We start from the raw sequence: 25,074 nt of genomic DNA on the forward strand, positions 1-25,074 counted from the left end.
TCTGTCGGGGTGGGGGGGTGGGAGGAGGGGACACTCTCGGGGCACGAGGGACGATCGGTGGCGGGGGAGGAACGATGACGCCGCTCCCCTTCTGCTCCACGTCCAGATCTAGGTGGAAGAAGACACAGCCTGCTCATGGATTCTGTTATGGATATTAATGGATTCATAAGCCATCGTTCATCACCCCACCGGCACCTCAGGCATTTGATTGCACACACACACCTTGTTGTGGGCTGATAATGGGCCAACCAGGGGGTGAAATCACATGCACGAACATGGACTTCCTAATCAAAGTGGACCCATCAACAGATCAATAGAGCATGACTGTGGTTCCTCACCCATGCCAAACGTCTCGTCGTTGTAGAAGTCGATGTCTTCGTCCTCTTCAGCCATGGCCTGGAGACCGCAGTCCATCTTTTCCTCCTCCCAGACACCTCCGCTGTCGGGCCACGATCCCCCCTCCCCCTCCTCCTTCTCCTTGGGAACCGCCGACGGACACTGGACCCCCAGAGAGACACAAGACCACAGTTCAGGATTGAGCACTTTGAGGCCTGCTCCTTGTGGAGCTAATCCGAGGACAAAGACCAGCTCCTGGTTGACAGACTCCCGCAGACCCACCCACCCACAGACAGCCACACTGCAATCCCTTTTAATGTTGAAGTTAACATTCTGTACGTAAAATCTAAAGCCAAAAATAGTGTTTACAAGAGTCAGACAACATCTTCCATTGCTTTGGGTATATAAAGACACACAATAATCACTGTTCAATAGGGTAATCTGTGTGCCAATGCAACGGATTCAGAACCTTGGAGTTCCAGTCCATAAATAGTCATGAGGCTTGACCCATTATGCAAGTAGTAGAAATTAAAGAAAGTTACCATTTATCCATTATTGGAGTAATCGAAGGGTGCATTATCCATTAAACAATGGGAGACAACACTTCAAAACACTATCTATTAGTTATTCCAGACTATGGTGGCCATGTTTTGCTGGTTTGGTTGTCACCTGAATAACCTTGCCAGCTGTAGTCCATTACGACTCGTGCGTGATTGACACACGGCAAGCTCTACATTCCAAGTATACAATCAGTCGCGATGTTTAGAACAAAATACGGAGAGACTTTGGATAGGATCTATTCCAACCTCCTTAACGTTTCGTAAATGCGGGGCACATGGCATGGGAGAACCACCACAACCAATTAGGCTAAGTCAATTTAGGAGACCGCACGCCTCCCGACTTTAAGGCAATACCAATATTATTTGTAATTTATAATTAAACAATATGAATTCAAACCCGCTGTCATGCAGAGCCTTCAGGCTATGCGAGTCCTAATTGATTGACCTAAAGAAGTAAATATTTATCTAACAGATGTCTAATTAATCCGCGTGCAAACAAGACCAAAATTAATCCGCGTGCAAACAAGCCCACAAGCGCGCGCGGATCGTCGTCTGTGTGTAGCGCATCAATGATTTGACTTGGTAACTGATTTAGGAAACTATTACTTACCCGCTGTTCTGAGTCACTCATGGTGTATGTGTGTGTGTGTTGGGAACGTTACTGACTTGATACTCGTGTGTCGCTCTGACTTCAGTTACCTGTCTCACGGACACCCGTTGACGCGCTCATCAGCCTATTTAAATGAGCGCGCAGGTGCACAGCTGCGCCAACGCGACAAAATGACGGACAGACTGCAACAGACCATACTTAATTTTGTGGAATCGGTTTATTCTTTGGTATAATAAAAATGCATAGAAAAAAGTGACAAAATAACACAATAAAACAGCTTTGGCACATCATCGTAGCGAGTACATAAAAGTGGTTTAAGCGGTAGACGTCATTTATAAAAGCCGTAGCGGTGACAATATAATACTATTGGTAATGTAAAGTGGAAATAGTATAGGAAGTCTCTTTCATTTAAACAATAATTTTAAACTCTCAATTAAGATCTTATATTTCACTTTTCAGGGTTCATATGACCCTTTTATGCAAGACAGCTCCATGGTCAATATTAAATTTGATTATGTACAAAATGTAAACAAATTACATCCAACAATTAGAAACTTCAATCGCTCATCAATTAAAAGCATTTAAGGGAAGCACCGACACCACTTTATGACCAAGACCAGAACCAGTCTTGAGACGTTCACCCTGGATAGAAGAAATGGTCATTTTATCTCAATAGAAAACAGTTTACATTGTATGAGGTGGATCTGGGTATTTGGGGAATTCTCTGGTACAAAAGTAATCTTCTAGCCTGATGTGTCGGACTGCCAGTATCAGCATCGGTGCCTGGTGTCAACATCCCGGCATCTGGCAGTCCATGGACGAACACGCCACAGGCCCCTGTCCTGCACGACAAACAGAAAGACTACCATAATGACGGTAAGTCTGTTTCTCAATCAGACTAATGGCGCACAGAATGCAGACCGAACGACAGACGAGGGGACCGACAGCGAGGTCGTCTGCCGCCTCTCCCCTCCTCCTTTCCTCCCCCTCCTCCACCTCCTTCTCATCCGAAGAGCTTGATGAAGCAGGGGTGGCAGTAGGGCTTGTTCTCCTGCTCCTTGAAGCAGCCCTTGCTCAGGGGCTTGAGGCAGAAGTGGCAGACCAGGTGGTGGGGGTGGAACTTGGCCCCCATGGCGGTGACGCAGCGACCCAGGATGGGCTGCTGGCAGGCCTGGCAGAGGCTGCCCCGGCTCTGGTGGTAGTGGGCCTCGCACAGCGGCTGGCCCTCGTGCTCGAAGAAACTGCCGTTCACGAAGGGGCTGTAGCACTCCTGGAGGGGAGGGGAGGGCCAGACGATCAGCATATCAAACACGCCTGAGGTATACAGGTAGTGTCAAACACACACCTAATGAAACCTAAACACACAGCTGATGTGCCCAAACGCACATCCACACACCTGACACACACATACACATACATAGCTAGACATACCTCAGATACACCAGAAATGACGTACATATATCGAATACACTCACACCTCAAACTACCAAAACCACCTAAGCACACACTCCACACCATAAAAGCCCAAGCACACACAGCTCAAAGAAAGCTAGACATTCACATTCCTACCCATGGTACCCAAACACACCTCAAGCACAGGTATGTTTGGGTACATTGACACACCTCAACAGATATACACACACACACACACACACACACACCCAAAGAAATGTAATGTTGGTGTGGGACGTTGCATGATTATATTGTGATTGCAGTATTTTTTATCGAAAGAAAAAATCACATTGTCTGTGATATAGAGAAGGCCTGACAGTCTTGATGAGGAAGAGGAAGATGAGGTATTCCTCACCCGACAGACGAAGCACTGCGGATGCCAGAGGGAGTTCAGAGCTGAGATGTAGTTCTCCAGTATTGGTTGAGTGCAGCCTTGACAACGGGAGGCGAAGAGGTTCAAAAAGCATTGCTGGCAATACTGCTGGCCCTCGCGGTCATGGAAACCTAGAGGACAGCACAGGAAGGTTTGAACCTCTGATTCCTTTGATGTTTAACGCACTAGTCTGGTCACTGGGTACTTTAATTCATTAGTCTCTGGTTGCTTTGATATTTTAACTCATTGGTCTGGTTCATTTGAGGTTGTTACTAACTTTTACTACTGCTATTTGATCCCCTACTACCTCTGTGTTACACAACAAATAAATAGATGTGTTTATTAAATAATCCCTATTAGTTGAATACACTGTAGTCAGTTAGTCTTCCTGGGGTCCACACATGTTGCATAAGACAAAAAAACCATAATTACAGTATATTCCTAGTTTCATGTTCATAATTCATAATAGTTTGTGTGTGAGAGTGTGCAGGTGTGTGTGTGTGTGTGTGTGTGTGTGTGTGTGTGTGTGTGTGTGTGTGTGTGTGTGTGTGTGTGTGTGTGTGTGTGTGTGTGTGGGTTACCTTCATCTCCGAAGGCTCTGCTACATTTGACACAGCAGAAACATTCCGGGTGCCAGTTTTTATCCAACGCCGTCACCATTTTCTACCAGGAATACAATCACAAACCTATTTATTCATTTAACTTACAGATATTTATAATATATCATTTACATCACGCACGTAAACACACACACTCAAGCACAACCACACATACACCAACACACACACACACACACACACACACACACACACACACACACACACACACCCACACACACACACACACACACACACACACACACACACACACACACGCGCGCTCGTGCTCACGTTGAGGATGGGCTTGCTGCAGTGGGCGCAGTGGGGGGAGAACAGCGTGAAGTAGTCCGATTCGCAGTATGGACGGCCGTCCTTCTCAAAGAAGTTGCGGCTGCCGAGCTCAGCCTCGCACTCGCTGCACACAAAATGTTCAGGGTGCCACACCTTCCCCAGCGCAGTCACCACCTGGGGAGAGACCATGAAGATACTATACATTACTGTATATATATATAACTACACAACCAGACACACAACCACCTTCCCCAGCACAGTCACCACCTGGGGAGAGACCATGAAGATACTATACATTACTATATATACAACCAGACACACAACCACCTGCAGCGCAGTCACCACCTGGGGAGAGACCATGAAGATACTATACATTACTATATATATATAACTACACAACCAGACACACAACCACCTTCCCCAGCGCAGTCACCACCTTGGGAGAAATGATATATCAATATATCAATATAAATAATGATTTACTAAACATATATCATATTATATGTATATATATATATATATATATATATATATATATATATATATATATATATATATATATATATATATATATATATATATATATATATATATATATATTATATAACATCCTCCAACACCTAGCTAACAACCAGACGCACAACTAACTAACTACATAACCAGACAGACAACCACCCTCCCCAGGTTACAACCTAGAGAGAGAAGATAACAGATAAACTATGCCTAAGCCACCAGACAAACACCCCTGCACAAACAGCTACACAGCTGGCCACACAACTGGAGACCAATGAGTTTGTTAGGGCCAATTAACTTACTACTGTTAATTTAGCATTTGAAAGACACTTTTATCCCAAGTGAAATGCTGGATTCATTCATTAAGGAGCAGGGAGTGGTTATGGGGCTTTTTGCTCAAGGATGCCCTAAGTTGGACCGCGGCCATTGGGGTTCGAAAACCAAGAACCTTTTGGCTGGAAGTCCAACACCCTAACTGGCTCAGCTATACGCCCAGACTCCAATGTAAACCTCGGCTACACCTGGAGCCAAACATCCATGGAGACCTCACCTGTCCCACTACAGGCTTCTGACAGGCGCAGCAGTTTCCCTTGGAGGAGGTCTGGACCCCCTGTCTGGTCAGGTCTGACTGGAGGAGCCCCAGCATGCTGTCCAATGAGCCGCCAGACGAGGCCTGGGGGGGCGGGGCTGGCTGCTGAGGCACTGCCACAGCTTGAGTGACAGGTATGACCGGCTAATAGGTGACAGGGATAGATGGTTAAATAATGTGATTGGCATGTTGAACGTAGTGTGCAGCATGTTAAGGTCTGAAAGGTGAATGGTTCTGTGTGTAGTGCGTTGAAGTGAGTGTAGCATGTAATGTGAAGCATGTAGCCTGTAGCCTCTAGACTGTATCACGTAGCGTGTGTTGAACGTAGTATGTAGCTTGTAGGGTGTAGCCTGCAGCATCTAGCCCGTAGATTGTGTGGACCATATAGCCCATAGTGTGAGCCTTATATCTCTTTGTGTGTAGCATGTTGCTTGTAGCATGTTGCGTGTCTCTGGACTCACGGTGCTATGGACTCTGAAGTCGGAGAGAGAAGCCATCAGTTTGTCCAACTCAAGAGTAGCCGAGGTGGCGGAGGGCTTCCCTGAGCTACAACACAACACACGTTCTTTACAATGGATTTTCCATACAGTTACAAACGATATAACACAAGACACACTGTTGACACACAGTTAATAGTTGATAGTGCTTATAACGTAAGTCTTTAATGATACTGGTAATCTTTTATGTATTAAAATGACGGTTCAGAAGTTCTCAACCTTTTTTGGCCTGGGGCCCCATTTTTTGGTCTGAAATTGCCGCATGTTCATGAAGGTAATGTGCGTGTAGAGCTCTCTCTAGTGGCCGAGTGAGAAACTACCTGGGAGATATCTTCTCTATCTTCTCCTTCTCTTCTTTCTTAGTGCTGGGGAACTGGGCCAGGATCTCATCTGGAATAGCACAACACAAACACACACACACACCACACGCACACACACACACACACACACACACACACACACACACACACACACACACACACACACACACACACACACACACACACACACACACACACACACACACACACACACACACACACACTGCTGATCAGGTGGGAACCCACCTCTTGTTAATGTGTTTGCCTACATGGTTGTAAAAGTAAACACAACCTTTTCACGTCTTTTATTTATATATTTTTTAATGATGATTAAAAAAACACAAACATAAAAACATAAAAACATGCACACAAACACACACACACACACACAAACACCACCCCCCCAGTACCGGTGATGTTGAACTGCGTGGCGTTGAGCTCCTGCAGCAGGTGGTCCAGCTCACTGAGACCCCCACCCAGCAGGGACGAGGAGAAGGCCGGGGGGGGATCGGCCACACGGGGCGCCCGATTCTTACACACTGTGCTGAGAGAGAGAGAGACAGGGGGACACACGGGTGAGGATGGAGAAAGAGAGAGAGAGAGAGAGAGAGAGAGAGCGCAAAAGAGAGGCTGTCCCTTTTCAGACCAATTGAAGAGCCCTTATCTGTCACGGCGACTCAGTGGGTCTGGCGATTGTGAATCTTTTTGATGGTTACCCTCTGCATCAGTTGCCATGTTTCCATGGAGGCTTTTCATCTTTTTCCCTGGTGACTTGGCAACCTGGGTTGGCATGGTGACTAGGTACATCTGTTGCTAGGCAACATAGAAGTGAGGGTACCTGTAGAGCTTGTCCGGGGTGTTGTTTTGGGGATCTCCAGTCTTCATGGCCGCCGAGACCGTCTGGATAACACAAGTCAGATATTATCCGTACGGTTCTAAATGGTTATATAGGGTTCTATATGGTTTTGTATGGGTAAATAGGGTTTGATGTGTTTTGACACGTTGTTATACATTGTACATATTTCTATACGTTTAAATGTATATTGCTAACGTGCCACAAAACCTCCTAGTCCCACATTTAGGGTGTTTGTGTGTCAGTGTTATTCCAAGATGGATGGGTGACAGCAACTACAGGGCTTGCATACCATAATAGAACAACCAACAACTTATCACCATGGTGACGGTGGCAGCATCGTCTCTAAAACGTGTACAAATCATCTCCTTATAAACCGGACACCAACCTGCTGGGGGGTGTAGGCCGGGGGAGGGGGGCGGTCCTGGCTGGAGTCTCGGGAGCCCGTGGAGGCTCCGTCAGAGATCACTTGGGGTTCAGAGGTCAACAAGACGGGACCCCGAGATACGGGTGAAGTGGTGCTCTCCAGGTCAGCTAAGAGAGCATCTGGAGAGAGGGAGAGAGAGAGAGAGAGAGAGAGAGAGAGAGAGAGAGAGAGAGAGAGAGAGAGAGAGAGACAGACAGACAGACAGACAGACAGACAGACAGACAGACAGACAGACAGACAGACAGACAGACAGACAGACAGACAGACAGACAGACAGAGAATAAGGGAGAGAGAGAGAGAGAGGAGCAAGGAGGCCGTTAAATAGGGTGGGCAAGGGAATAGATAAACCCTGATAGATGGATGACTGCAATGGAGAAAGAGAGTTTAAGTCTTAAACTAGAAGTGTGATGACTCTGGGATCATAGTCTCCTCAATCATAGATGTTAGGTCCGTTGTGTTCTGTTCAATAATCCCTCCCTGCAACACTGACCTTAGATTAATCATGTCTAACCTTTCACCTAAACTTAAACATATCTAACCTAATACCCTTGCTAAAACATCTCCAAGCTAATACATAAGCTTAACCATCTCTGACCTTACATTTAACCTTAACCATGTCTAACCTTATAAACTTTACCATCTCTAAAAGAATATATCAACTTAAACACCTCTTACCTAATCAACTTAACCATCTCTTAGATAATATTTAAACTTAACCATCTCTTAGATAGAGAGTGTGGTAGTTAATAGACACAATATTTGTTGGTTAGTGAAGCAGATGAGTCAGATGCAGGTGGACCAAACAGACAAAGCAAGCAGAGAACGGGAGGAGCCAATGTAGGACTAACGGAATAGATGACAGATAGATGGACTGACAGACATGCAGACAGAAATGCAGGCAGAAAGGCAGACAGACAGACAGACAGACAGACAGACAGACAGACAGACATACAGACAGATAGACAGACATACAGACAGATAGACAGACAGACAGACAGGTTACGTACCAAACACAACAACACGAGGACTGAGTGGGTAGCTCTCAGGCCCTGCTTGAGAAAGACACACACGTCAGCCAGAGCATAGCACACACACACAAACACACACAACACACACACACACACACACACACACACACACACACACACACACACGCACACACAGAGCGCCCGGTCATATACACTACTTTGCTCTGCATCTGGAAGTTTGGGCTTATCGAAGACCACCAAAAGGAAGTGACATTGCAGGAAACTTCCCTTTGGTGGTCTGACCAACGGGAAGTTTCAGACAGAAGGCACACTGCTGTGTGACATCACCACAGACACACCCCCTTGGGTGCGTGACCTCACCACAGACACGCCCCCTCGCTCTGAAATGTTAATTTCATGCATCATAAGACTTGTGTTTTTTCTTGAGGGAACTGTCTTGTCATTTAGAAACAGAGTTAAGATTAGAAACCGTCTCACTCCTAACATTCCATGAGGGTCCTAAACCTATTGATTTAGATGATGTGGGTTCATTACATATAAACGACTCCCTGTCTTACAGGCAAGGCAAAAACAGATAAATAGATTATAGTTCATCATCTCTGGCTGGCATTGTAATGGTCAAGAAATTAAACCGATCCACCCTTTGTCATTCCCAGTTTTGCGTTCTGGAATAAATATGATAATACTGACCCAATACTCTCCCCCTTCCCCTTCCCTTCATCTATCTCTTAAGTCTCTCTTTTATAAACAACCCCCCCCCCACACACACACACACACACACACACACACACACACACACACTCACACACACACACACACACACACACACCACACACTACACACACACACAAACACACAGACACACACACCTCTCAGAGTGTGTGTCCTGCTCTTATAAGGAGCTGAGTGTGGCTGGATGCAGATGACCATATTTAGAGTCTTGCCGTGCTGTTTCTGTTGGCCGGCGGTCGCGCCAACGAGAGGTCTTTCCCACTCAGAGCCATGGCCCACAGTCACCAAGGCAATGCAGCGTACACAAGCCTTTAAGAGCTCTGATTCACACAGGGCTGCAATCCAACACAGATGTTCCTCCGTTTCACCTTCCCTCCGGCTACGCTGCGCTGCACCCCCCCACTGACTCTGCCCACCACCATCACACCACCCTCTACCAACACCACCCTCCCTCCGGCTACGCCAATGTGGACCCCCACTAATGGCACTACAACTAGGCCCAATCCCATTTCTACCCCTTACCCCTTCCCCTTACCCCTCCCCCTTGTTTTGTAGGGGTAAGGGTAAGGGTAAGGGTAAGGGGCAGGGGTAAGGGGAAATGGGAAATGGGATTGGACCTAAGGCCCAAACCCATTTCTACCCCTTCCCCCTTCCCCTTGACCCTTCAAAACAAGGGGGAGGGGTAAGGGGAAGGGGTAGAAATGGGATTGGGCCGTAATACACCCCACCCAACGACACCAACGTCATCACCCCCCCGCTCCACTTCTACCAGCCTCACTCCCAACATCATCATCAGCCACTACTACACACACATTACCCTCCACCACCCAGCACTCAGACTACCAGATTTGCTAGTGGAGCTCCAGTGAACTCTCTAACCCACCGCCATCATTACTACCTCTTCCTCCCACATCATCATTATCATCATCATCATCATCACCACTCCCTCCTCCACCAACCACATCACCACCATCATGAGGAACAAGGATGCATTTTAGGCTTAAGTGTTGGAGAGGGTTAAGTTGAGGTATTAGGGTTATAGATGGTTAAATCTAGGTATTATGTTGGGGATGGTTCAGTTTAGGTATGAGGTTGGAGATGGTCAGGTTTAGGTATTAGGTGAGAGAGGGTCAGGTTAGGGTTAGGGTTAGGTGTTATGTTAGAGGAGGTTACGTTTAGGTGTTATGTAAGAAAGGGTAAAGTTTAGGAATAAGGTTGGAGTTAGTTAATCGAGGTATTAAGTTGGAGATAGTAAATATTATGTATTAGGTTAAAGAGGTTTAGTTTAGGCATGAGGTCAGAGATGTTAAAGTTGAGGTATTAGGTTAAAGATGGTTAAGATTAGGAATTAGGCTGGAGATGGTTAGGTTCAGGTATTAGTTGGAGATGGTTTAGTTTAGGTCTTAAGTTAGAGATGGTCAAGTCTAGGTGTGGTCGGGGTCAGGATAAAGATCAGAGAAAAAGCATTGCATCATGGGAATACTCATCTGGGCCATCTAGTCCCAGTTCCAGAGTGTCTCTTCAAACCCTTATTTTTCTATTCTGTGGCTTACTCTTTTGAAACAGCACCACAACGCTGGTCTATTTCCATCGGCAAGACTCATCGCCAAACAAATTACATTTTCTACAACAGCATTTGAAGGAAGGAAACCGGGAAAGGGGACAAAGTGAAAGATATATATGATAGAAGACCATCCGGCTGTGTTGATAACACACTAATGGACTGGGCAGCTCCTCACATCGAATCAACAGGACTTGATTACATTTTCAGTAAATAAAGACCCCTCTGACAAGGACATTAGAAAGCTGTTTCTCTGTGCGTGTGTGCGTGCGTGCGTGTTTGCGCGCGAGCGCGTGCGTCTGCGTGTGTTTGAAGAGGCAAAGCAAACATGTAGGTTCAGATGACTAATGAATGACCATCCCCATGGGTGGTATTGAACAGCGATGTGAGGCAGTCCTGTTTGATACCTTGATCAAACCTCAGGCTCTTGCTCGGTTCGGTTAGAAAGACCCAAAAAAATGTTTTTTCCTCAAACGGAATAGAAGTCGAGACGGAGGCATCCTCTACACGGACCATACAGCAGAAAAAAATATGTTATCTTACCTACCAAATATGTGGTTATTTCTATGTTTAAATACTTTTACGTGAAGATGTAGTGTAGCTTTATTTGTCCCACATAATTATCCTCACTTTATTTGACGCGCCGCTTCTGAAGACAATGTTTGAGTCAGAACCGCTCACATGAACATGCTATACATACCCAAATCATCCATAATTACAGCTTCAACTCTTTCCCCGCTTGTACAAAGAAAATAGTGCCACCGTTAACCAGTTTTCTTCTTTTCCAGAGCAGTTCCCGGTGTCCGGTAACACTTTATAGACTAGTCTCGGTAACCGCGCTATTGTCTACGCTGCCCCCCTGAATAAAAAACTCCGTCCCGTTATTCACGGAATAAGAGAGGAGGGCGTTCCGTCTTTCCCCTTCCTGTGTAATGTAATGTAGTATAACGTAAAGGCTGGTCCAACGCGCTACCGCGAGCTCAAACCGGAGGAGGCGTGGTCACATCCCTGCGGTAACCCCCCCCCCCCCCCTCAATTCCCCGGACACATGACGTCACCCCTGACATTCCTAGACCATATTTGGGATAGAAATTTAAGGATTTTGCAGTTGAAGGGCAAGACCAGCAGAAGGCCACCCATATACTTGTCGTTAATGGTTAAAATTAAACTAATGTGTGCATTGTATTTTTCTATTTAAATTAAGGTTGCGAGCCGACAGTTAGTCTGCTCCACAGCAGTTGATCAAACCGAACCCAGGACGTTATTTCCGACTTCATCCCCACCCACAGCGATGCATATTTAGATTAACATTGGAACATGAATCTAAAAATGTTAAAGACGTGTACACCAAATAATACCCCAGATAAGGCTTGAGATAACTTTTAAAAACAGCGCATCAACCAAGAATAGAACAAATCTCAGCAACGTAAAAAAAAGAAAGAAAAAACTTTATTTGAGCTCACAGTTACAAGCTATGTTCATATTGTGAATGGGGGGAGGGCGGGCTGGTGAGGTGTACATGTGCCACGCATGGTGTGGTGACAAGACGCGAGTTAATCATCCTGGTCGTTCTTCAGACCTGTTGAATCAACAGACTCTGAAACTGGACCCCTGGTTCATGGAACGGCCCACCTAGCTCTCAGTGCTATGATTCCTCAAAAAAGGCTCTTAATACACGACATGACAGAGCTTGGGTCACACTAGAGACATGACAGCACAGGAGCTTTAAATAAAACTAAACAGCATTTACAGTGTTGAGGAGGGAGACGTCTGGCCTCCTGTCCAGGTCAGACCGTCACGCTTGGCAAAATTGAAGGTTGGGATGGAAAGTTCGCTCTCTTTTCCTAGTGGTCCTACACCCGACCAGACTGGTCGGGTGCTGTAGGATCACTATTAAAACAGGTACGTTCAAGCTCTAGTCCACAAGAAACAGGTACCTTCAAGGTCCAGTGCAGTAGGAAGAAAGATACTTCAATCTTTAGCTCACTGGGAAGAGAGGTACCTTCAATCTCTAGCTCACTGGGAAGATATCTATCTTCTACTGAATTTGAAGATAAACGAGTTCACTAGGAACATGGGAACCTCCACCCTTGAGTCATTAGAAAGATAGGCTTCTAAGTTGTAACTTAAACTTATATTTCACTAGCAAGATAGGTACCGTCCCCGACTATTTCACTAGTAAGATGGGTACCTTCTCTCTAGTTCACTAATAAGATGGGCACCGTCCCCCTCTAGTTCACTAGTAAGATAGGTACCTTCCCCCTCTAGTTCACTAGTAAGATAGGTACCTTCCCCCCACTAGTTCACTAGTAAGATAGGTACCTTCCCTCTCTAGTAAAGTAGCGAGATAGGTACCTTCCCCCTCGAGCAAACTAGAAGGACAGATACCGCCAACCGCCTCCTGAATACATCAACATGATAATAAAGGTAATGTGGGTGGGCATGCTAGCCGGGCTAAAGGAGCTGACAGGCTGAGAAGGCTAACCGGAAGTGATGTGCGGGGGAGAGAGGGCGAGAGGCGAGAGGGGGCAGGGGGAGGGTTGGAGGTACCAGGAGGAGGAGGAGCAGGGCACCGATTGGGTCATCTAAAAGTGCCCTCTCCCCGATGCTGTCCTGTGATTTAACTGATATAACGACTCACACCCCCACCCTCCCTCCCTCCCTCCCTCCCTCCAGCCCTCACTGGACGGTCTGCTCGCTGGCCGTGCTGCTGGAGTCCTGTGGCTTCATGACATCGGGTAGCTCTGGAGGGCTGGAGAAGCTCTCCATCTGGAGCGCCTCGAACATCTCGTCTGGAGCAGAGGAAGAGAGAGGCCAGGGGAACAGGCCGCACACAATGAACACGGGTAACGTCAGGAACAGGCAAAACATCCACCTGTCATCACGATCAGGTTGATGGGGCCCTCTGATCCAACGAAAACACATCGGGCTCATGAACCCTCAGAAAAGGAACATGTTAACACACAGTGCATCAAGCAAATGGGTCATAGCAAGAACTAGTTTCTAGCAGAACAGGCTCAACATCAGGCTCAACATCAGAAACTACAGGCGATAAGTCATATGCCATGAAAAGCTCCAAGAGTTCAGTGTCTGCTTTTCCTTTTCTGTATTGGATAAAGGACAACCTGGGTGCTGCTAAACGCCAAGATCCATGAGCCCAATGCCAAGCTGGAAGAAGCCCATTTTCACGCTCCTCAAAGTTAAAATATTTCTACTTTGACGCTGAACTTTCGACAACCAATCACATTCCAGTCTGATAAGTGGCGGTGAAAATAGTTCAGTTTTATTTATTAATAATTACTATTGAATGAGATGACGTCAGCTGCCGTTCTGTCTGGAATTCAAACCTAGCTTCTCATGGACATGCAATTTTACAGACTCACAGTAGCTTGATAGCCACAGATTAACCATATTCAAAGTTTAACTTCATTTCAACACTGATTAACGACGGACTGAAACCTGTATATCATGTCAGGGAAGTATCTGATCTGACATGTAAAACAGGCTGTGTGAGCACAACAACGCACCTTTCGTAATTCACGCTGAATTAGCATTATCAAAACTTCTTGAGATCTTTGTGATGACCCTTTGTCTAGTATGAAACTCGAGTTTAGGAAGTAAACAAAGTCCTAAAAAAGACACTTCTTGGTCTGCTTGGGGGTTCAGCCAGGGAAACGTGTTCATTCTAATGAATCATACCGAGGTCACATGATATCATCCTGCAGACCAACCGCATAACCTCAACACAAAAACACAAATAGGCCAATCGCGTGAAGAAAAATTAACACTACAACCCCCTTCGTTACACATCTGGTATTGATAAAGTACATCTTATCTTAAACAATCCTCCCTGATAGAGTGCAAGCCCACAATAAGCTTCTTCATGCTAGGCCTGCTATTATATTACAAGCCCTTGGGAAACATCCCTTTGTGTTAGCAATTGCTTACACATTACAAGCCCATAGGAAGCTTCCTCATGCTATGCCTGCTATAACTTCACAAGCCCTCGAGATGCATCTCTGCATGAAGGATTCCTGGTAGCAGGGCGTACCGGTGATGCGGAAGGCCAGGCCAACGGTACCGGGGGCTTGGGGTCGGGCCGTCTGACTGGTGAAGCCACAGTCTCCCAGAGACTTGCTGTCCTCTAACAGCTGCTCGTCCTGGTGAAAGGAGAAGATATAGACACGAGTGTGTTGATGTGCAACATTGAAGATACAACAAGACAGTCAGAGTGTTTACCACCCCATTGGGTCATTTTCACAGATTTCCCATTAAAGCCAACAGGAAAGATGTCCAAAAATTAATGAATTTGTCTAGCACCCGTTGTATGGATTAAGTTGTGGTTGATTGATTGATGACAGAACAGAAGCACACGACTGGCATTGACACAGGAAGAGACTCACTTTGTAGAGGCGCTGGTCCTCTGGGGCCCTCTTCAGAATGCCCTCCACGATACGTTTCAACTCGTACACGGTGGTCGACTCCTTGGCGTCCGTGAAGATGGTAGTCTTCTGACGCCGGATCATTAGAAAGACGTCCTGGGGGGAACGAAAGGTTTCACTCTGACGGCTCACGTCCTCTATTAGCAAATATTTTTCTATACAACAGTAATTTCGTGTTATAATGTTTTTTCTTAAATGTATTCTGTTTTTTATAATGTCGAACAAAGCAAAGAGTAAACTAAATCTGAAGCATGAAATTATCTTTTCATAGATAAACTATCATTACGTTACTGACAGTAAATGAAACGGAAAGTGTTCAGAGTAATGAAAAGATAGTGTGTATGTAAATAACATTTCACTAAAAATTTGATATACTTGTATATTTATGTATAGTCATAATTTAAGTCCAGCTTTGCGTATATATGCAGCTGTTCTAATATTTCACATTAGTTTATTCTTTACTGAAATTTCGTGTTTTGTATTACCGCTATGCAGTTAAAAAAAAAATCTATCATGAGCGGAGCTTGCGCGGCCCCTCCAGGATTCATAAAGTAGCGTGATTCTGAAATACTTCGAATCGGAATATTAGGAAATAGATCAGCAAGAGTTTATCATACGGTCTGCCGCAGTGGCTCCAAGTAAAGCTAACCTGGTAGCCTGTTAAACATTCAAACATCACATAGAATAAGATATAATCGTATTTTCTTGCAACATTGGCCTCTTCCCCAGAGATGGTTACTATAATATATGTACATCTGCTGTGCTAAATCTATCAAAATCCCGATAATAATGTGTTGTAAACTCACCATTTTGAGTGCTAAGCTAGCAAGCTCCGACCCTCTGGCTCCGACTAGAGCCCCGGACCTGTAACGCGCATGCGCAAAGTCTTCCAAATAAACGTAACCGCGTCACCCCAAAATAACGTCACCTCACGGATGACATGAGGGGCGGTGGCAGACGGCGCATGACAGCTTTCAGATTTGGCGCGAGGAGTTTGTTTGGGTGCAACTCAATTGATCGGTAATAATGTAATGCGAGCATCTCGGATTATCGGTGAACTGGTAACGATGAACGCTGATAACACACCGGAGAACATATCCTAGAAGGTAACGTTAGCCAGCTGCCCAACAGTTTAGTGTCTTGGTGATGCAGTCGCTCTGGTCTTCGCTGCTGTCGGGCTGAAGATAGTTAACTGAGCTGGTGTTGTTGACGTGTACGCTAGACCGCGGGGTTAACGGGAGATGTCGACGTGTGGACCAGAGGCTAGTCTGCTGTCGCACTCGTAACGTGGCCGGGCCTCTTTATTGTGTGTATTGAATGCCCGCGTGTGGCAACCGACCCGGGTAGGTACAGGCTGCTGTTCAGTTATTTGTCAGTTAATCTGATAACCTGACACGTTATACGTTGTTATTCGTTATTTTTAACCAGAGTAACGTTACCCCAGCACAAGACCTAATCCCACCTCTTATGTAATAAATAATGCTAATTATTTGGACTGATCCGTCCTGTCAAACCGGTCGGTTGATATGATGGTAATCATCAATGCTGACTCAATTCGGCCAGTCCAGAGTGTCCTCCGTTTATAAAGGGCAGTATCGAACTCGGGGATTAACATGTGAATGCAACAGCCGTTTACGCCAAGTACTTTGGCGTTCTTTCTGGAGCTAGATGAATGCAGCAAAGGAAAAAGTGAAACAATGGCATTTCCAGTTGGCTACGATTTAGTTTCTCCAAAAAAACTAACATTTTCTATTTAGTTTCCTTCTCCTGATGTCAGTTATGTCTCCTTCTGATGTCAGTTATGTCTCCTGTTATAAGCTCTATTTTTTTCTGTCAATATTAACGGGTTTTTTTTAAGTTGTATTCCCTAATCCATCTTGACCCAACCTGTCCTAATTACAGCTCACCGCCTACAGAGGAGCTGAAGGCTGCCTGTCCCCCGCCCGCCCCTGCTGGGAGAATGATGTCTGTCACCATGGAGACGAACCTGTCCACCACCCCTCTGCCCCTCCCTGTCCACTTCGCCCACGCCGAGCAGTCCTTCTCCCTAAAGAAAAGACGTCTCCCCTTCTCCTCAGACTCCTCCTCCCCTCATTCCTCCCCCGTCTGCCTCTCCCGCACCCTGCCCCCCCGGCCCTCAGCCAAGGGCGGTTGTGGCTCTGTGAGCAGGGTGTTCACCCCGCGACCGTCCCTCTGGTCCCCCCTGTCCCGCTCCCTCATTGAGACCCAGCACCCCGCCTCGCTGTACGACCCCGGCAAGCCGCAGTCCTTCTTCTCCCAGTGCTTCACCCACCTGGGCCTGCTCGGCCGTGGCTCGTTCGGGGAGGTTTACAAGGTGAGAGAGCGGTCCTGGTCCCCTGGTGAGGCCGGTTAGATGGTGGTTAACACAGCGGTTAGGTAGTTGGACTCCCAGAACTAAATGGCACAGGGTCTATGCTCCCTTATGTTCAGAGTTTACCTGTGGACACCCTACAATATGTCTGCACCTGAATGACCTGTATCTAAATTCACTGTTTGTTGCTTTCAATTAAGCCGTCTGCTCAATGACACATATTTATAGGTTATTCGGTTTAAATAGGACAATTCACTGTGAAGCTAATAACGTGTGTGTGTGTGTGTCCGTGTGCGCTCCCAGGTGCTGAGTCACCGAGATGGCCGGCAGTACGCGGTGAAGCGCTCCGTGCACCGCTTCCGGGGGGGTCGGGAACGCACGTGGAGCGTGGGGGAGGCGGGGAACCATGAGCGCCTGGGACCACACCCCCACATCCTGGCCTTCATCGCCGCCTGGGAGGAGGGGGACCGCCTCCACATCCAGACAGAGCTCTGCTGTACCAACCTGCAGCTGCATGCAGAGAACCAGCCAGCTAACATGGGTCAGTTTATATAAAGCACCACATACAGAACTACAGCGTATAGAATCATAACATATAGAACCAGCTGGCTGACATAGTGTCTTTATTTATATAGGACTTTAACATAAAGAACTACAACATAGTGTGTGTGTGTGTGTGTGTGTGTGTGTGTGTGTGTGTGTGTGTGTGTGTGTGTGTGTGTGTGTGTGTGTGTGTGTGTGTGTGTGTGTGTGTGTGTGAATCTAAAAAAATTCTATAGCGGCAGCCTGAATCAAAATAATAGGAATGATCAATAACACAGCAGTATCTCCAGGCCAATCTTCAGATTCGGGTGACCTCAATGAATCCGGGGAAGTTGTTCACCCGCTCCATGTGTTTGTCTCTCCAGACGAGGCGACGGCCTGGGCCTACCTGTGTGACCTGCTGCTGGCCCTGCAGCACCTGCACTCTCAGGGCTTTGTTCACCTGGATATCAAGCCTGCTAACGTGTTCCTCACCAGGTCGGGACGCCTGAAGCTGGGGGACTTTGGCCTGATGATGGAGCTGCAGCCGGGAGGGGGGGGTCCAGTGAATGGGCGGGGCAGGGAGGACGCGCAGGAGGGGGATCCGAGGTACATGGCCCCGGAACTGCTCAGGGGAGAATACGGACCTGCTGCCGACGTCTTCAGGTAAGCACACCTGTCTAGAGGTGGTCTCACCCATCTTAAGGGGAGCGCACCTGTCTATAGGTGGTCTCCCCAATCTTAAGGGGAGCACACCTGTCTATAGGTGGTCTCCCCCATCTTAAGGGGAGCACACCTGTCTAGAGGTGGTCTCCCCAATCTTAAGGTGAGCACACCTGTCCATGTGACTGAATATCAAGTGAAGAGTAAAGGTTTGTGTTACCTGCTGTCATTGGTTTTGGCTATTAAATGTAAACAAATGTTCATATTTAAGTTGAAATGTATTTTTCTTGGCGGTAAACTCTTGTCTATGTGTTGTCTGTTAGTTTGGGAGTGTCCATCTTGGAGCTGGTCTGTAACATGGAGGTTCCTAAGGGAGGAGAGGGCTGGCAGCAGCTCCGGAAGGGCTGCCTTCCCACAGAGTTCACCAACGGTATGTTCCTCACTCACTGCACGTCTAGCTTTCCTTTCCTCTGCTCTCTTCATATGACTTCGGTCTTGTGTGCGATGAATTTATCTTTTAGAAGTGTATTTCTGGATCAGACCCCTGATGTGTGTTGTTGTTGTGTAGTCCTCTCTGATGAGCTGCAGACGGTGCTGAAGATGATGCTCGCTTCGGAGCCCTTGGAGAGAGCGAGCGTCCCTCAGCTTCTGTCCCTCCCCTCTGTAAGGAGACGCCTGTGGAGGAGGCGTCTCTCCCTTTTCCTCCAGGAGACTGCACTCCGGGTGGCTTCCCTCTATCAGGTCAGACCAGGGACCTTCCAGGGAATTCTTATACCAGTTATATTTTTTAAAGGGATCTGGGACCTAAGTTAACTTGTAGAATTTCCAGCAGCACATGTTACCTTCAGTTCACGCTGAAGTTGAATTCGAGAAATGTCCCACAACAGAAGTTCCCCTCTAGTATGGCCCACAGCACCAAATTACTTCTAGGACGTTCCATAACAACTGCACCGTTTAACGAGTTGAATGGGAATCTGTTTGCTGTGTAGTCGACCATGTTGTTGAGCTGGAAGCTGTGGTTGTTCCTGAGGCTGCCCTGGCTCCCCAGCTGGAAGACCCCCGCCCCCTGCACACCTCCAAGGGACAGCTGGGAGAAGGAGTTCGCCCTGCCCCTCACCTTATGGAGCAGCAACGCTAGAGGAAGTCTCGAGGATGACACCGTGTTCATGCAGGAACCCCTAGAACATTCCATGGACCTCTCCCCCTCCTTCCCAGAGAGGTAACCCCACAACCCATAGCTCTTGGCATACTCTTGTAGTAATTAAGAACAAATGGCATATTAATCGTATCCCATAAAAATGTTTGCTTAGGTTTACTAAGCAAACAATTTGGAGATGAACAAAAAGTTCAACTACCAGCAAAAAGGTTCTGGGTTCAAGCCCACCAGTATGTCCCTTACTGCTCCTTAATTACCTGTCCATGTCGTATTCACTAACGAACCTCTACCTACTCTGTAATGACCCGTCTCGACATGGTTGTATGCGTCTGCAGGGTCCGCTCCAGGCTGTCCATGGGTAGCACCTCCACCCCCCTCCAAAGGTCACCTCTTCGCACCCCCAGCCCCAGCCCATGCCTTTCCCCCTCTGCCGCCCACTCCTCCCCCTCCACGCACTTACGCTTCGATCACAGCAGGAGCGGTACGCCGCTCGTGTACCCCGACTTCCCCGGCAGCCACGGGTCGCGACGCGGTGGCTCCAGCCGGCGTCTACTGGAGGGCGAGGAGGAGGGGACTCTGAGCTGGAACCTGAGCATCGAACCAAAGAACCTCCTGAGGATGTTTGAGGACACGGCGCGAGAGGACCTGCGCTGAGGCCAGGACCTAACCCGTTGTCTCGACGAACCGCTGCCATGATAAACCTGCTGCCACGACGACGGCGAGTTGTCATGACGACCAGCCATAGCAACAACCCCGCCGCCACAACGACGACTCGCTGCCATGACATTTTCGAATTAAGAGTGAATCTGTTTTAAGGGGATTATTAAGGGATCAAATGTATATAAGCTAAGAGCTTTTAAAGAAGCCGCTGTTGTAGAACAATGCTGTTTACTTTGTTGTGCTGTTCATCTTTGAATTGTATCAGATGACGGATTTAATGTGATTTTTGATTATTTGACCAATTTAACTTCGAAGCATGTCACTTTTCTGTGTGTTGTTCCAGTCTGCGGCTGCTACTGCATGTTTGGGCTGAATGTATTCTAGATGTTCACTGGTTTACCTCGCTGTTCACCGAGGATAAATAAACATAATCTAATCAGCCACACAAACTCACCTTTTTTTAGCGCCTGCTGTGTGCATCATCCACAACGCTAGGGGGAGATAAAGCAACCCTGTATTTGTTATTTTATCGAGGAAGCTGTCGTGGATTATCGTAACTATCGTACAGATCAGATCCAGGGCCAGTTGAAGCAAGCCTTGTTTAGAGGACACAGACGAGGCGAATACATATTAACTGATTTCTAATCACTGTTTGGCGGTCAGCTTGCACTACAAGGCAACACCTGATCAAAGATCCGGTGTGGAGATGTTACACCGTAATATGTGTTTTTGAAAAGCTTGATTATTGTAAATTCCGCCTTTCGTCCACCGGTACAGCTATTTTATTAATGCTTTATGGATTAACAATGTCCTAGACGACCGAGAAGTAAAGGATTGTCCGGGCAACGGCGCTGTGCAGAGAAGGGACTGCATTTCAAAGTAATTGTACTTTTCCTCAGATGGATTATGCTGTGTACAACTAGGTCTTCCTGCCAGTGCCACCACCCGTTTGTTTGCAGACTTGAGGTCCCGTACAGCGGTAAACTTGGAAGTCGAGCGTATTTCATGTAATGTATTCGATGACTTTCGGGGACTATTGACAGCTGTGTGTAAATACATAAAGCCAGGTGAATCAGCCTTTCAATTCTACCTCGGTTGACTTTTTAATAGTCAAAATATGTTGAAAATGGAGCGTCTGAACTGCCGGGTGGCAAAGTTGCTGTCGGCCGCGGTGCAGGAGGTGCTGGAGGTGGTGAAGGAGACGGTTTCGGAGTATCAGGATAAAACCGCCCGAACCCAGAGGGAAAACGAGAGTCTGAAGAGGAGACTACAGGAACTGCAGGAAGAGAACCATGCAAAACACTCAGGTGGGCTAGCAGCATACTCTACAGTGGCGTGACCACAATAGTTGAGTAGGGTTTGGCCCAGGATGAGAATAAACACGGCTACCACAAAGCCTTTTTCAAAAGGTGCACAGATTGTATACTTCCAAAAAAATCGCCCCAAAAGACAAATATTGCATCAGTCAATATAAATCATTGTGTAGTTAGTTACACATTATTTGATAGATATTGGGATTGGAGCTGGATTTTACCAATCAATCAAAACCTTAATCCTTCACCAGATTTAGTTTGAAGTTGATAACGGCCAACCGTTTCCATTCACAGATAACATGTTATTGTTCTGATTGTGTTGCCTTTAGGACTCAAATTGCATCCCATCGCACCCGAACATGAAGTCCAGCAGAAGGAAGAGTCTGACCTGGAAGAAGCAGATAATCAGGAGGCGCTGTCCTTTCCCTATTTGGGTTCTATTGGTACTCTTCCCTCTGAAACACCAATCAGATCGAAGTCTCACGTTGGTCCCCCCCTCCCACAGCAGAGACGCCATAGACCCAGTCTTGACCCAGGCCAATCAAACAAACCTCACAAGACCGACCCAACATCTAATCACAATAGTTCTACTGGCCTGTTGTCCAATCACAACAGTCCTACCGGCCAGCTGCGCAATCACAGCAGTGCTGCTGGTTTGCTGTCCAATCACAACGGTTCCACAGGCCAAATGCCCAATCACAGCAATTCTGCTGGTCTGTTGTCAAATCACAACAGTTCAGCAGGCCCAATGCCCAATCACAGCAGTTCTGTTGACCTGTTGTCCAATCACAACAGTTCAACTGGCCCTCCTTTCCTCTTCTCCAGAAACAGTCCTGGTTCTCCAGTCTTGCTCTCTCCGAAGCAGATAAAAACTGAGCCTGACTGGGCTGATCACGACCCAGGGAATGAGGTCCTGCCAGCAGGGTACTTCCATGAACCCCCAGCCTGTTTCGGATCAGAACCCTTTGCTCTGAACCTCACCGGGGAAGAGGTACCCTTTGACTGGGCTGGTTCTGACCTCAACCCCATGTCCTTTGACCCCACGGACCCCAGTCAGTCAGGGAGCAGAACACTACAGCAGAGAGGGGTTGGTCGACCCAAGCGGTACTGCTGCACACTGTGTGGCCGGGCCTTTAGGCACGCAGGAGACCTAAAGAAGCACCACCGGGTCCACACCGGTGAGAAACCTTACTGCTGCTCAGTGTGTGGCAAGCGCTTCAGCCAGTCGGGCTACCTGAAGATCCACCTCCGCCACCACACTGGAGAGAGACCGTACGGCTGCACACAGTGTGGGAAACGCTTCAGCCACTCGAGTAACTTTAAGAAACACCAGCTGACGCATCTATAGTTTATAGAGCTTACGTCACGCGGATCAGGGCTAGGGCTAAGTGTTTAAGACTATAAATGTTGAAAATTGTGTTTTATGATGTAAACTGTTCCAGGATTTGTGGGCATTTGAGAGCATTTGTTTTAAATATCTTTCGCACACAATGTCTAATACTCCACATAGTATTTGGAGTCAGAATTGATGCAATAGCTTTAGTGCAGTATTGACTAAGCTGGGTTTGTTAATTTATCATTAAAGGATTTGAGTCACTATTCTTCCCATTCTTCTGGAGTCACCATTCAAGCAAGGTTTCTTAATAGGTACTCCACATTGACTGCTGCGACCCGTTGCTACAATCCAAAGACCAAAGCGTCCATGAGCGCAGAATGTAGGCTATATACAGTAGGTAGATTGACAGGTAAGCCATCTAATCATTTCATTCAGGCCAAATTAAATGATTGGAGGGGATTATTACATGTGTAACATGCTTGGCTCTGGCATGAACAAACTGGGGAGGCCACACGCAGGGCAAAGGAATAACAATGATTTATTACATACGATTTAACAGAAACTAAGGTAAAGGTAATAGGATGTGTTGTAAGTCAGTGATATGCGATGTAACCAAAAGTGTGGTGTGCGATCAGTCATGAGAACAACCAAACAGAGCCTAAAGCCAGCGGAGGAGAGGAGCCCCTGGGTGTTGGCACGGCAGGCCTTTTCTACCCTCGCCCATCAGCAGGTTCATTGCTCACACCTGAGACCTGCACACAAGAAAGGGCGGTGACAGAACAGGCAAGCAGCACAAATGGGCGGAGCCTCCAGAGACCAGCCTGGATCGGTACATCTCCCCCCCCCCCTTAAAACAGTAGCCCACCTATGTGGGATTCTGTTTTACCAGCCCACACATACGACACTTCCAGAGCCATGGGCAACCTTGAAAGAACCACATAGGCCTACAATACAAACCGCTCGCCCCTCCTTACACCCAGATTCCCGACCTCCAACAATTTCCGGCCCCTGGAAAAGTGATCGAAGAAGGACAGGCGCACGAGTCGTTGATTTGGATTTTGCAGTGAATGCAAAAACGTTAACGGATATGATCTGAGAATATGACGACAGGGTGAACTCCCCCACCGACATATACATTGAATTGTTGCTGAGCCCAAACAAGAGCCAAGGCTTCTTTCTCAATAGTGGATGAATTGGCTTGGTACTTATTAAACTTTTTCGAATAATAACAAACGGGTCTTGGGGAACTCTAACCTCCCCCCTAGGGGGAACTATAACTTCCCCTAGGGAGGACTCTTACCTCCCTACGGGAAAATAACTAATTGACCCTTTGGGGGGGGGACTCTAACCTCCCCTCTGTGAAATAAAACGACCCTTGGGGGGACTTCAACCTCCCCTCGGTGGAAAGCTTCAGAGGGACTTGCAAGGAACGCATCCATTGATTCTGTTTCCTCATTTTCTCCTTGCGTCGGAAAACGTTGCTGGTTTCCAATGCCTAATTATTTGGCGCCAAGAATCTTTAATTTTAATTTAGCACTACAAAACCACACTATGCTCCCCAATAGCCAATAATGGGAATCAAAAATGTAACTGCTACATACCAATTCCCAGGTTGCAAAATCCCAGACGAGCCCCCATATGTGACATGCTTGGCTCTGGCATGAACATAAACCGGGGAGGCCACACGCAGGGCAAAGGAATAACAATGATTGATTAGAAAAGCTTTAACAGAAACTAAGGTAAAAGTAATGGGATGTGGTGTAAGTCAGTGATATGCGATATAACCAAAAGTGTGGTGTGCGATCAGTCATGAGAACAACCAAACAGAGCCTAAAGCCAGCGGAGGAGAGGAGCCCCTGGGTGTTGGCACAGAAGGCCTTTTCTACCCTCGCCCATCAGCAGGTTCATTGCACACACCTGGGACCTGCACACAAGAAAGGGCAGTGAC

At 47.0% G+C, this 25,074-nt stretch overlaps 4 protein-coding genes across 7 annotated transcripts; 2 read left to right on the top strand and 2 right to left on the bottom strand.

Moving 5' to 3' along the window:
- Window positions 1-12: 12 nt before the first annotated feature.
- LOC130371550 (transforming growth factor beta-1-induced transcript 1 protein-like) lies at window positions 13-11,618 on the bottom strand. Of its 3 annotated transcripts, none has more exons than XM_056577368.1 (14): window positions 11,403-11,618; window positions 8,428-8,469; window positions 7,382-7,539; window positions 6,979-7,040; window positions 6,551-6,684; window positions 6,141-6,210; window positions 5,785-5,869; window positions 5,285-5,467; window positions 4,222-4,395; window positions 3,913-3,994; window positions 3,314-3,462; window positions 1,507-2,776; window positions 339-498; window positions 13-108 (listed from the first exon to the last, which is right to left on the bottom strand). In XM_056577368.1, exons 1-12 carry the CDS (start codon window positions 11,413-11,415, stop codon window positions 2,510-2,512), a joined length of 1,419 nt encoding a protein of 472 aa, XP_056433343.1. In that variant the 5' UTR covers window positions 11,416-11,618; the 3' UTR covers window positions 13-108; window positions 339-498; window positions 1,507-2,509. The 3 variants fall into 3 exon arrangements, with proteins under 3 accessions (XP_056433343.1, XP_056433341.1, XP_056433344.1); XM_056577366.1 differs by having other exon boundaries at window positions 8,428-8,472; XM_056577369.1 differs by lacking the exon at window positions 8,428-8,469 and having other exon boundaries at window positions 11,403-11,617.
- Window positions 11,619-13,373: 1,755 nt separating this feature from the next.
- On the bottom strand, window positions 13,374-16,030 carry LOC130371213 (elongin-B-like). Its single transcript, XM_056576909.1, has 4 exons — window positions 15,951-16,030; window positions 15,106-15,240; window positions 14,754-14,862; window positions 13,374-13,494 (listed from the first exon to the last, which is right to left on the bottom strand). Exons 1-4 carry the CDS (start codon window positions 15,951-15,953, stop codon window positions 13,382-13,384), a joined length of 360 nt encoding a protein of 119 aa, XP_056432884.1. The 5' UTR covers window positions 15,954-16,030; the 3' UTR covers window positions 13,374-13,381.
- A 78-nt stretch (window positions 16,031-16,108) lies between these two features.
- pkmyt1 (protein kinase, membrane associated tyrosine/threonine 1) lies at window positions 16,109-20,913 on the top strand. Of its 2 annotated transcripts, none has more exons than XM_056576642.1 (8): window positions 16,109-16,487; window positions 17,047-17,479; window positions 17,780-18,017; window positions 18,385-18,664; window positions 18,985-19,091; window positions 19,230-19,402; window positions 19,651-19,880; window positions 20,153-20,913. In XM_056576642.1, the coding sequence occupies exons 1-8, from the start codon at window positions 16,462-16,464 to the stop codon at window positions 20,469-20,471; spliced, it is 1,806 nt and encodes a 601-aa protein (XP_056432617.1). In that variant the 5' UTR covers window positions 16,109-16,461; the 3' UTR covers window positions 20,472-20,913. The 2 variants fall into 2 exon arrangements, with proteins under 2 accessions (XP_056432617.1, XP_056432618.1); XM_056576643.1 differs by having other exon boundaries at window positions 16,109-16,250.
- Window positions 20,914-21,011: 98 nt separating this feature from the next.
- Window positions 21,012-24,977, top strand: LOC130371033 (zinc finger protein 572-like). The gene is made up of 2 exons (XM_056576644.1): window positions 21,012-21,784; window positions 22,120-24,977. The coding sequence occupies exons 1-2, from the start codon at window positions 21,595-21,597 to the stop codon at window positions 23,136-23,138; spliced, it is 1,209 nt and encodes a 402-aa protein (XP_056432619.1). The 5' UTR covers window positions 21,012-21,594; the 3' UTR covers window positions 23,139-24,977.
- The last annotated feature ends 97 nt before the right edge of the window (window positions 24,978-25,074 follow it).

The sequence above is a fragment of the Gadus chalcogrammus genome, chromosome 18, assembly GCF_026213295.1.
Source record: "Gadus chalcogrammus isolate NIFS_2021 chromosome 18, NIFS_Gcha_1.0, whole genome shotgun sequence".
Classification (NCBI taxonomy): domain Eukaryota; kingdom Metazoa; phylum Chordata; class Actinopteri; order Gadiformes; family Gadidae; genus Gadus; species Gadus chalcogrammus.